The sequence below is a fragment of the Podarcis pityusensis genome, assembly GCF_964106645.2.
Source record: "Podarcis pityusensis genome assembly, chromosome: 2".
Classification (NCBI taxonomy): domain Eukaryota; kingdom Metazoa; phylum Chordata; class Lepidosauria; order Squamata; family Lacertidae; genus Podarcis; species Podarcis pityusensis.
In genome coordinates this window covers 9,132,843-9,144,066 of record NC_138029.1, presented here as the reverse complement: position 1 = coordinate 9,144,066, position 11,224 = coordinate 9,132,843, and the positions used below count along the sequence as shown (strand labels likewise).

Below are 11,224 nucleotides of genomic sequence, written 5' to 3'. Positions count from 1 at the left end.
AAAGGTTGCATGTCCATTGCACTATTAAGTGAGCAGCAATAACCTAAACCACTATTGCCAACTTTTGCACTCAGGACAGAAGCTGCTTTGCAAGTTCAAGCATTTCTTTATTTTTACACTTAAATATCCTCTTTAAATACAGCATTATCACAATGAAAATAACATAAAAGGCAAAACAAAATGTAGAGGACCTGACAAGCTTTGGATTCACATTGAAAATGCCACCTGTATACCATGTGAGGCAGGAGAGCGGAGAGCAAGTTATAAAGTTATCGGAGTCACGACTGATGAAGGGGCAGGGCTTGTACCAAATGTCTCAAACTGGGGCCTAGTTAAAGAGTCTCCCAAACAGGTAGTAAAAGGGCCATTCCCATGTAAACAGTTCACTAGCACCAAAAAAGAGGAGGGGGCAGGGAGAGGAGAAAGAAGGAGTGTGTGTGTTTGATCGCTTTGCGACAACACTAGCTCATCGTTATGGGTATGCTGTACCAGCGTTTTAAAAAGTCTTAAAAAAAAAAGCCAAGTGAAGGAAAATCAGATCCATTTCCTAACATGATTTGGAGTTGAGGATTTATATTTTTTTCACTTGCAACCAGGTCATCCCACCCACAAAAGCCATTTTACTTTGTCCTTCCATCAAGGCGACACGCTTTGTTTTTCCAAGGTCACAGGCGCAAAAGGTCAGATCAGCTTTGCTGGCTCATGGACGCAATTAGAGCATAGGGCCAGGACAACAGTGATGCAGCAATTCAGATGCTGCCTGGGTATGTGTCCACGATGCCAGTTTTATCCAGATGGGTTTCTATCGACCTATTTCAACACCCTCTGCTTCTTGGAATGTCAGTCATAATAATTCCTTTTTCAGTTTCAAAAGGCAGATATTTAAGTGCGAAGTTGTTTCCGTTTGCAGAGCAGGCCACCTGTCATTCATGGGCTGCAGCAGCTTAAAAGCACTCAAAAGAACAAAGTTCTTAAATTGTGAGAATTTGCCAGCGGCTGAGGTGTGTCCCATTTGCACCTCTTCCTTTAGAGCTGATCACAGCCAATCCCCAAAGAAAGGAACGTGCAGTGTGGAGTTTAAAGGCTACAAATATAAGGGGCTGGTGGTGAGGCATATAAACCATTTCCTTTAGGACACAACTGCACCACAGTTGCCCATGGCTCCTAGGCCAGTGCTGGAGTGGCCAGCTGGAAGTGTTTAAGTGTTCCGGCGGGGTGGGGGAATCCTTTTTGCCTTGCACGCATCAGCAGGAAGCCAGAGATACAAATGGTGCACCCTGCGAGTGTACACTGCTAGTCGCGCCACAAGGCAGGGAATGGTGGGGACTGGACACACACCATAAAGGCTACAGTGGTGTTATGATGAACTTGGGGAGGTTTATATAATGGGGGCATTTCAAGCCTACTTCCTTTGCACCTTTGGCCTAGGATGACAGGCGGCGCAACTTTGTAGAGGGAGCGCATCCCTTGCCCCCCTGCTAGAACTCTTCTGCTCTGTGAATCTCCAAGCACAACAGACACATACGCTTACAGAGAGGGTTGCATCTGGAAATGACTGCCTTTGAGACTAAAGCCAGCTTTTTAATAGCACCTTTTATTTTGTAAACGTCTAGTATGGAAAGGGCGTGGGGATACCTAGCAATGTCACCTGTGCCCCTTTTTCAAGCCCTGGTTGTAGAGAAGCATGGGAGAAAACCCCAAATATTAGCAGCAGAACTCCTAGCAACGAGGCCAGTGACACTCGTTTGTGTGCACGGCACCCTTTGCTTCGCAAGGCAGCAAATGGGACTGTGATAGACATTTTAAGGCTTTTCTCGTTCCGGTGCTTCTAGGTCCTCTTCTCCCTTCCCTGCCCCATTTCAAAAGTCATTGCACAAAGAAGCCTGGCTCCTGCACGCATTGGCGCCGTTTCCAAACCGTTCACTGCAGCAGGAGGTGGCGAGGCAGCAATTAAGTACTTATTTGTGAGATGAAGCGCAGGAAGCTCAGGTGTGCGGTATTGATGCTAAGCAGCAGGTGGAAAGCTTGGGAGTTAAAAGGAAGATCGGGGAGGAGTTATAAAGTACCAAAGCCTTTTTATATACTTAAATACTCACCATCTGGTCGGAAGTCTCATCAACCCAGCAGTGTGAAGTTTCCATGGGCTGCAATATTACTGTGAGGTCAGGAGCTGTTCCGGAAGAAAGGAAAGAAAAACCTCTCTCCCTGTTGCTGTCATTTCCAGGACTGCATTGCTTCTGTTCACCTTATCCCCCTGGGAGCTAGTGCCATTTCAGAAGGATGGGCTTTTCCAAATGGGTTGGCAAAGGTGCTTAGTTACTAGAGATGTGGAGGTCCAGAAGAAAACCCAAACTGGAAACTTTCCAGAAAAAACATGGTGGGGTTTGCCCTAGAGTCTACTTTCTGATGGAAAAATGGAAATTTGAAGCATTTTCTTTTTTGGAATGACTTAAATGCTTTAAGGCAAGTTTTTGCTCACTCAAAATGTGTACTATGAACACAGTAAAAGTGGATATTCTACACCTATGCTTTTGACCGAGTCCTTCCCTTGTGGTCAACCTTTTCCCCTCTCCCCTCAAGTGACAGTGACACAGACACCCTGTTATAGCATGATCCTTTGCAGCCTGACCGCTCACAATTAAGTCTCATTGGTTTGGCGTAACTGACTCACTCCCAGGTAAGTGTGTCGGGGATGGGCAGCCTACAGCAATTCCGCGTGTGCTTATCTCTGGAACACTAAACAGAAAAGGTATTAGTTCTGGGTAAACATGCATAGAATTGCTCTGGAAATCCCAGAGTAAAATTTTATAAGCCAAGTTATAAATTATGCCTTTTGGGTTATTAAAAGCAGTAAAATAAATGTAGGTTTGGTAAGAATTGCATATTACCTGGTTGGCCGCTGTGAGAACAGGATGCTAGACTAGACGGGACATTGGCATGATCCAGAACGCTGCTCTTACGTTCTTATTTCAATTGCCCCCAAAACTTCCATTTCTAACCCCCCCTCGGGGGGGGGGGGGAAGAACCAGTTTCCACCACCAAGGCTTCAAAATTCCTGCAATTCTTACATCTCTATTAGCCACCATTTATCATTGTGATAAAGGTGGAGGCAAAGAAGTGGGTTAGATGCAGCTGCTGGTAAAATGGTTTTGTTCTCTCTCCATCCCCTTTATGGTTTAAGAGGGATCACGGGCTTGGGGTTCTTGTCAACCAGCCCCTCTTCCCCCAACCACTATCCAAAACACCGGCCAGATGCTCAGCGGTCAGTTTCAGGTAGTCCTGTTTAGGAAGAAGCTGCCTTCTGAAAAGACAACATGCATTTCATACATCTTAAGGGTACTCATGTGTTAGCTCCCAGACAGAATTAAGTGATGAAGGAAGAATGCTTCTTGCATGGGATGCTTATATTCCACCCTCCCTTCTAAATAAATATAAGTACAGCAGCCTTGTACTGCCTAGGGAATCCTCCAGGCAGCCTCCCCCAACCTGGTGCCCTCCAGACAGGGCAACAACTCCCATCTGTCCTTGCCAGCTTGGCCAATGGTTAGGGATGATGGGAGTTGTAGTCAGGGCTTTTTCCCCAGCTGGAACTTAGTGGAACTCAGTTCCGGCACCTCCCAGGTGGGCGCCATTGCTGTTGTAACAAGGGAGGCGTTCATGGTGAGTTCCGGCACCTCTTTTTCTAGAAAAATAGCACTGGTTGTAGTCCAAAAACATCCAGAGTGCAATGGAATGGGGAAGGCTGCAATGAATGGCAGGAAATTAAATATCCCAAAGGGCTTACGCAAGTAATGGAGGTCATGAACAGTCTGGGGAAGGAAAGAGATTATAAAGTAGGGAAAGTTCAGTGCTGGTTTTGAGCTAACCTGGTGTATTTAGAGCAGTGTTCTTCAACCTTGGGTCTCAGATGCTGCTGGGACTACCATTCCTATCATTTACAGTGAGCTTAGCCAATGGTCAGGGATGATGGGAGCTGGAGTCCAGCAACATCTGGAATGCCATTAAGTAAGCCACTCCTGATCTAAAGGCACACCACACGGAAGCCATGGTGATACCCAAGCTGACCCAGAACAGTGAACTGCAGAGGAAGGCAATAATCTGTTACTGCAAAAAAACTAGGGGAGAAGAATGCCAGGGAGGGTGGATGCAGAAAGTGCTTTTGTTATCTTGCAGTGAGAGAACCATCAGTAGGACAAGGGGGAACGTGGCAGCTCTAGGGACACCCCACCTCGTCCTTTTCATTCTAGGACTAATAAGAACAGCTAATTGCACCCCTTCCTTGCAATGCAGATCTCAGGAGATGCATATACAGCTTGGAGGTCTTCTCCACTGCCACCCTATTGCACCCTAACCCCTTGTGCTCGCAACCCAGCCGGCTACAGTTGCATTGCATATTCAGATTCATCCAGAAGGCTAGGGTGCTAGCAAGTAGCAAGGGAGTATATAAAGCTCTCAGATCCACCTCCAAACTAGCGTGCAATTAGAATGGAACGTCTTGAAACAGCTGACGGGAAGGAGAAAAAAATTAGTGGAACGACTGGGCAGAAGGATAGTTACTCTGCTGGACCTCCCTGTCCACCCAAAAGGTCAGATCTTTACCTCCACTGAGAAGATCAAACTGCCCCCCGCTCCAAGTGCATTGAGTGTTCAAGAATCAGATCACAGAAGGGATTAACATCATAGAGGCAGAAAACCCCAGCTCAGAATGGACATTGGAGTGTCATAGGAAGTCCCAGTAAACATTCAGCACATTTTGTTTGTTAGTTAAGAAAGAAACAACGGAACTTGATCGATCTCACCGGACCCCATTCAGAGCCAGCAAGACGGAGAGGAAGCCTGCTTGGGATGAAGCCACTGGGCAAGGGGGATCCCAGAGGCCAATGGTTCTGTATGGACAGTTGCATGCCAAACTGCAGGTGTAACCAGTCACGGTCAGCGTTAATCCATATGGAATTTAAAATGGGGGGGGGGGGAGAAGAAAAGTTTTCCTAGGGAGGGAAGGAAGGGCTGCAAAAATGTCACATAAATAAGAGTTTGTAAGAGCCTAAAGCTGTGCAACTGGCCAGAGCAGTTCAAGCGGATTAAAGGAGGTCACAGTTCCAAGAAGACAGAGCACTGAAAGATGACAAAATGGTACAGGTGGAGGCAGCTGCAATCGGGGCCAGAGAGAGAGATTCCACAGCATGTATGGATTTGTGATATTCCGTAGCAGTAGCAACGTCCTCTTCTACCCCCTTCCCCCCAAAAAGCTCTGGGAGAAAAGGCAGCTCCACTCTATTGCTTCCATGACACACATTCACGTTTGGTCCTTGCAGGATGGGGGATAAGGTGCCTGCCCTGCAACAGCTCCAATTGGACCGTTTCCTGTCCGTGGTCCAGGCGCTTCCGTGTTAAGAGGCTGCCCAATCTGTAGACGAAACCCCTGACCCCCCTGGGTGTAGTTCGTTTCATAGTGAGCCTGTACAAAGCAGTCCCTCTTTCAACGCTCCCCCCCTCCCAACGCCCCACGTTAAATAATCCCCCGGGGGCCTGTGGCCGTTAGATAAATTCTCTGCCAATAAATAGACATCCAAGATTAAGAGCTACAGTGGGTCGGGATGGGTCACACGGCCAGAGCAGGTCCCAGGGAGCACTCCTCCGACGAGGGCAGCTCACAGGCCCTCTCCGGAGACTGCCCCAAACTCTGGGGACGCAAACTGTCCTGCGGCACGTTTGTGTGGAATGACAGGCTTGGCGGAGGAGGAACCTCAGGCGGGCAGCTTTCAGAAGCGAGGGGCTCCGGGGACAGGGCCGCTTTGCCCCCTTCCGCCCTGCCGGAGACGGCGGCTCTGGCACAAGGCACCAGCGAGGTCACCGGGACGGAGTAGACGCTCAGCTCCTTCTCGTCTGGGTAGCGAGGGGGAATGTCGGGCTCCTCGGTGCTGCTCTCGCCCTTCACGCCCAGCATCGACCTTTGGTCGACCTGATAGTACACAACCGGCCCATTGTTCAAGTAGGCCTGGCCGCCCTCGGCTGAGCTGGCTTGCTCAGAGCTGTCCGTAAAGCACAGAACGGAGGAGCCCAGGGGCAGCTGGGCTTGGATGAGGATGGGCGTGGCCATGCTCGGGCACAACCCGTCGGGGACCGCCAGGGGCTCTTCCAAAATGCACACCCCCAGGCTCTCCATGCTGGAGCCGCTGCTGGAGTCTTCCTCGGCCTTCAGCCGCTCCAGCTCCTCGGCCGTCTGCAGGTGCATGACCGCCGTTTCGTTCTCCGCCATGAACTCCTGGAAGTCTTGCGTCTCGGGGGTCTGGGCCCCCAGCCAATCGCCGCTGGAGCTGGGAGGGGCGGAGGCCTCCTCCTCCAGAGTCTGGGGGCGGCTCACCTGCCGCTTATTCTCCAGCTCCAGTTTCATAATCGTGTGGAGGTAATGAGTCCGCACCCGGATGGGATTGAATTCAATGCGCCCCGCCATGTTCCCACAGCCATCTCTGGAACAGCCGCACGGGAAGGACATTCGGTCCACCTGGGTGGGGGAAGTTGAGGGACAGTGAAACTGGGCCCAGCGGGAGAGCACTGCGGAAGGGAGCGGATGATGCAAGCCTAGCCAAGTGGTTTTTTTTTTGGGGGGGGGGGGAAGGCTGGGAGGAAACAGAAGCCAAGTTCCTGTCGGGAGGAGCATGCAAAATTCATGCAGGCTGCCGCTGGTAAGCAATAGGACAGCCAGGTCTGCAAGCAGCCCCATCCCCAAGCCAATCTCTAGAAGCTGAAAGAAAAAAACAGGTCTGCAGGCCAGGACAAGTGATCAAATGCTGCAGCTTTAGTGCTTGGGAATTACATATCCTTCCATTGGAAGCACATCACTGAGGGGGAAATATCTGAGACCTCCCTCCCCACCCCACCATAACTGCACATTTATCACATAAAAAGCGGCCAGCAGAAGAAAAGGATGCACACGTGGGGGAAAATATTAAGGAAGGGACAGAATGCACACAATCTGAAGGACTGGGTTAGAACAGAAGGACAACATGCACAACCAATTCTACACAGTGAAAACATAGAATTTGGTACTGGATGAAGAGGTCAGCATCCTGAGAATCTCAGCTTTCATTTCAGCAAATATAAAAATTAGAACGCAAGTTTGTAGCTCTAACGGATGCAAAGACAGCGTAAAAGAGCACAGGCAATACTACAAGTTTCAGAAGGTGGATGGGGTGGAAACAGAGCCAAGATTTCTGGTGGATCCTGAACAGTTCTCCCTGATGCTCCCCCACAGGAATAGGAGGAGCAGAATAATGGAAAACAAAACAACGAAACATGAACATGTGCTTAGAATTGCACAAATGCTGCAAATTTATGGAGAAAGTGTTCTGTTCATTTCAGAAAGCAGCCAGCAGAGGGGAGCAGAGGGACAGCAGACCTCACATGCAGAGTAACTAATGAGGATACCATGCAGACTGCAAGGACAGAGTTATCGCTCAATAGCAACCAGGGCTGCTCATCCTAGGAACCCTTTCAGCTCCCCTACAACAAAGATCCACCTCATCTTGCTGTCCCCCTCTCTCCCCAAAACCCAAACAGAGTCTGAAACAATTACCTTCTATTGGGGGAAATTCTTCCTAAGATAATGGGAGACTGCCTCTCTCTCTGCCTCAGAGATTGCGAAGGCCCAAGTGTCACCACCGGATCCCACAAGACTTTCCAGTGTGTTAATTTAGCAGGGCACACAGACTTACTAGGGAGCACAACTGATTCTCCTTGCAAGCTCAGGGCGAACGCAGTCACAAAGACCTTAAATGGACACGCTTCAACTTCAAAGGGACGGACAGACAGACAGACAGACAAAGACTGCATGGTATAATTCAGGCCAAAGCCTAGCGGTTTCCCCACTGACCTGGCATTTAATTCCAGCCTGGCTACAGGCACAGGCCTCAGGGTCACAGTACAGCCGGCAGTCACAGCCGCACTCCTCCCGCGACAGGCGGATGGCGCGGAGCTCTTGCTTCTCCTCCGCATCGATGCGATGAACCCCCGAGGCTCGGAGGAGAGCGCGGCGCCTCTTGGTGGGCAGGGGCTGCAGGAAGAAGTAGTCGTCCACCTCCACGTTCTCTACATCTATGTCGTCGTCGGAGACGTCCTCCAGAGTCAGCCCATCCGCCTCCTCCGACTCCACGGTGCCGTTCTTGGTCAGCTTTGGGTGGGGGAGAAGAGAGAAGACACACACACACCAGCAAAGTTAATCTTCAACGCTCTCTAAGCCGCATCCTGCTTTGCAATCTGCGGAGAGACAAGCAATTTCCTTGGGTTGAAATTTGAAAATTTATTCCACGCATCTTTGCGTCAGAGCAAAAACTTGGTATGCAGCGCAGAATGCAAGGGTCCCAAGAATTTTAGGCTTAAAAAAAGTTAAAAATTGCCCAGGTCTCACTCAGAGTGAAGCTGGGAAACCTGACCAGGTCTGGTGAGGGCTTGGCAGGCATTCTGGCAGTTAAGTGATGGGCCATTCGTCGCCTGCACAGTCCTTTATCCCTCTTCCACAGCAATCATTCATTAGTCCCTAAGACACACTTGTCTTCCACTTCCATGCCCTTCTTTTTGTTCTCCCCCCCCCCCTTGCAACTGCTACTTAATAATGTAAGAGCAGCCCTGCTGGATCACACCAAAAAGACCCATCTGGCCCAGCATCCTCTTCTCAGTGACCAGCCAAACACCTTTGGAAGCTGACCACTGAGATACGAGTGCAACAGGGCACTCTACCCTTGTGGTTCTTTGCAAGTCACATTCAGTGGAGGGGAAACTTAGCCACTCAGGCTAGTAGCCAAAGAAAGCCCCACTCCTTAAAGTAAATACATTCCAAACGCTTTGAAAACCTGCACATTCAAGGCGCAATTTGATATGCAAGATGAATGCTTAGATTGAGCAATTTAGGGTTTCTTGGAAAGTAGATGGGGGCAGGGACTTTGGAAGATGTTTCTCTGCGAGTTATTCCTCTTCTCTATCTAGGTCAAAAAGACCAGCTCAGATTAATAGAGGAATAATAATTAAGGGAGAAGACACTATCATCCTTCCTGGGCATTCTTGCATGGCATAGGAGAAAACCAGGGCTTGCCACAAAGTGAACCCCTGGACAGAGAGCCACATCCAATTCCAGCTCCCTGTAACCCGCGGGAAAGAGTCACAGCTCGGTGGCACAGCACACAGAAGGCCCCAGGTTCCGTCTCCAGGGATGGGAAAGAAGATTTCTGCCTGAAACCCCAGAGAGCTCCTTTTCTCAGGGGAGACAGTTCTGGTCCAGTAGGCTGGCTTAGAAGGCAGTTTCCTATGCCACTGTCACATGTCCTTGTAATAGCTGGTGATCTGTTTTAATTTTTGTGTAGTTTTTAATTGTAGTACAGTAATTGGTGTAAGCAGCTTTGATTTTTTAAAAATTAAATAGCATACAAATATTTCAATACATTTTTAAAAAAATCTATCTATCCATCCACTCATCTATCTACCTATGAATTAATGTTTAGCTTAATACATGAAACGGCCCATATTCTACAACAGGCCAGAGTGGTGGTGGTGGTGGAGGAGGGGGCAAAACAAGGGACAAAACAGAACTAGAGCATATGAATTGGAATCACTTAGTCAGCAGAGCATGAGACTCTTAACCTCAGGGCCATGGGTCCAAGCCCACATTGGCTGAAAGATTCCTGCCTTGCAGGGGGCTGAACTAGATGACTCTCATAAAGGTAAAGAGACACCTGACCGTTAAAAGTCCAGTTGCGAACGACTCTGGGGTTGCGTGCTCATCTCGCTCTATAGGCCAAGGGAGCCGGTGTTTGTCTGCAGACAGCTTCCAGGTCATGTGGCCAGCATGACCAAGCAGCTTCTGGAGAAACCAGAGCAGTGCACGGAAACGCCGGTTATCTTTCCGCCAGAGTGGTACCTATTTATCTACTGGTACTTTGACATGCTTTCGAGCTGCTAGGTGGGCAGGAGCTGGGACCGAACAACAGGAGCTCACACCATCATGCGGATTCGAACTGCTGACCTTCTGATTGGCAAGCCCTAGGCTCTGTGGTTTAGATCACAGCGCCACCCACGTCCCTTAGATGACTCTTATAGTATCTTCCAACTCCAAAATTCTGTTTTATTGTGGTACCCTGGCTCATCCGTGCACATCACCCTTTCTGCTTTGGGTTATTTATATAGTGCTATCAACATACAATGCATTTTACAGAGTAATATAAACCAGGGCAGAAAGTCCCTGCCTGCAGGAGCTTGCATTTTTCAAGGGAATGAAGCGAGGTAGAGGAGAGGAGAGTGCAGCGTGTGTTGCATTCTACAGAATCCTAAGGGGGAATGTTTCTAGCCTTCATGTTTGCAAGGTTAAGTTTTAAAAAGACAACTTAACCAAAATGATTGGGGGAAGGCAGCACAATTCGTTTTGCACTCCATTTTCTGTTCTCTGAGTTCAGTGCTGCTTGAAATACCACCATCTCTTTCTTCTGCTCCATTTACACCTAATAAGACACCACTTTCCCCCAAATGCATCTGCAATCAGAACTTCCACCATATAATTCGTCTTTTCTGGCACAAGCATAATAAGGACACCATGCCGACAAGACACAAAGGGGAAGGGGGAAAGAAAGAAGGCAACTGTATTACAATGGGACAGAGGCAAGAGGATTTTTGCCATTTTTATTTTATGAACTTTCTTGGGAAATGCAACCAAACCTCCATGTATTAGAAGCAGCAGGGTTCCTAAGCATGTTCTTGTACTTGTGCATGGTTTTGAAGAGTGACCACTGAATTCCTACGTTAAAGAATTCTACGCACCTCTTTCCGTGAGGACAATGAGCACACAGAAAGCCTAACTACTGCTAGTTCCAGAGCTGTGAACATCAGCTCAGTCAGGGAGCTCCACAGAGGACAGCTGCTCTCCCTCAACTTGTATGGAGCAGAGCGAATTTTGTCCTCTCCCTACCCCAAAATCCTAGACCTGTGCTCACAGCCAGAAGTATTGCCAGTGGCAAAGAGACCTGCCTGCACAAAACAAAGCAAGTGGAAGTGATTTCATCAGACTGGCCACAGGACTACAGAGGGACTACTCCTCAGAGACATGATGCAACAAAGCCTCATCGCAGGAGTGACTGACTGAGGTCGCAGTAACGTTACTTGGCTTCGCTGCTCACGTTCAATGGGAAGCAGCGAGAGCCAGTGTGGTGCAACGGCTGCAGCTTGGTTTTGGGAAGCCCAC

At 48.9% G+C, this 11,224-nt stretch overlaps 1 protein-coding gene across 1 annotated transcript in view; it reads right to left on the bottom strand.

Annotated features, from left to right (window-relative positions):
* Positions 1–512: 512 nt before the first annotated feature.
* Positions 513–11,224, bottom strand: part of CSRNP2 (cysteine and serine rich nuclear protein 2) — a 38,376-nt gene continuing 27,664 nt past the window's right edge. Inside the window, exons 4-5 of the mRNA XM_080994676.1 lie at positions 7,874–8,170; positions 513–6,505 (exon numbers count right to left, since the gene is read on the bottom strand). Coding sequence (XP_080850802.1) covers positions 5,603–6,505; positions 7,874–8,170 — 1,200 coding nt within the window. The 3' untranslated portion in view covers positions 513–5,602. The remainder of the gene's footprint in view (positions 6,506–7,873; positions 8,171–11,224) is intronic.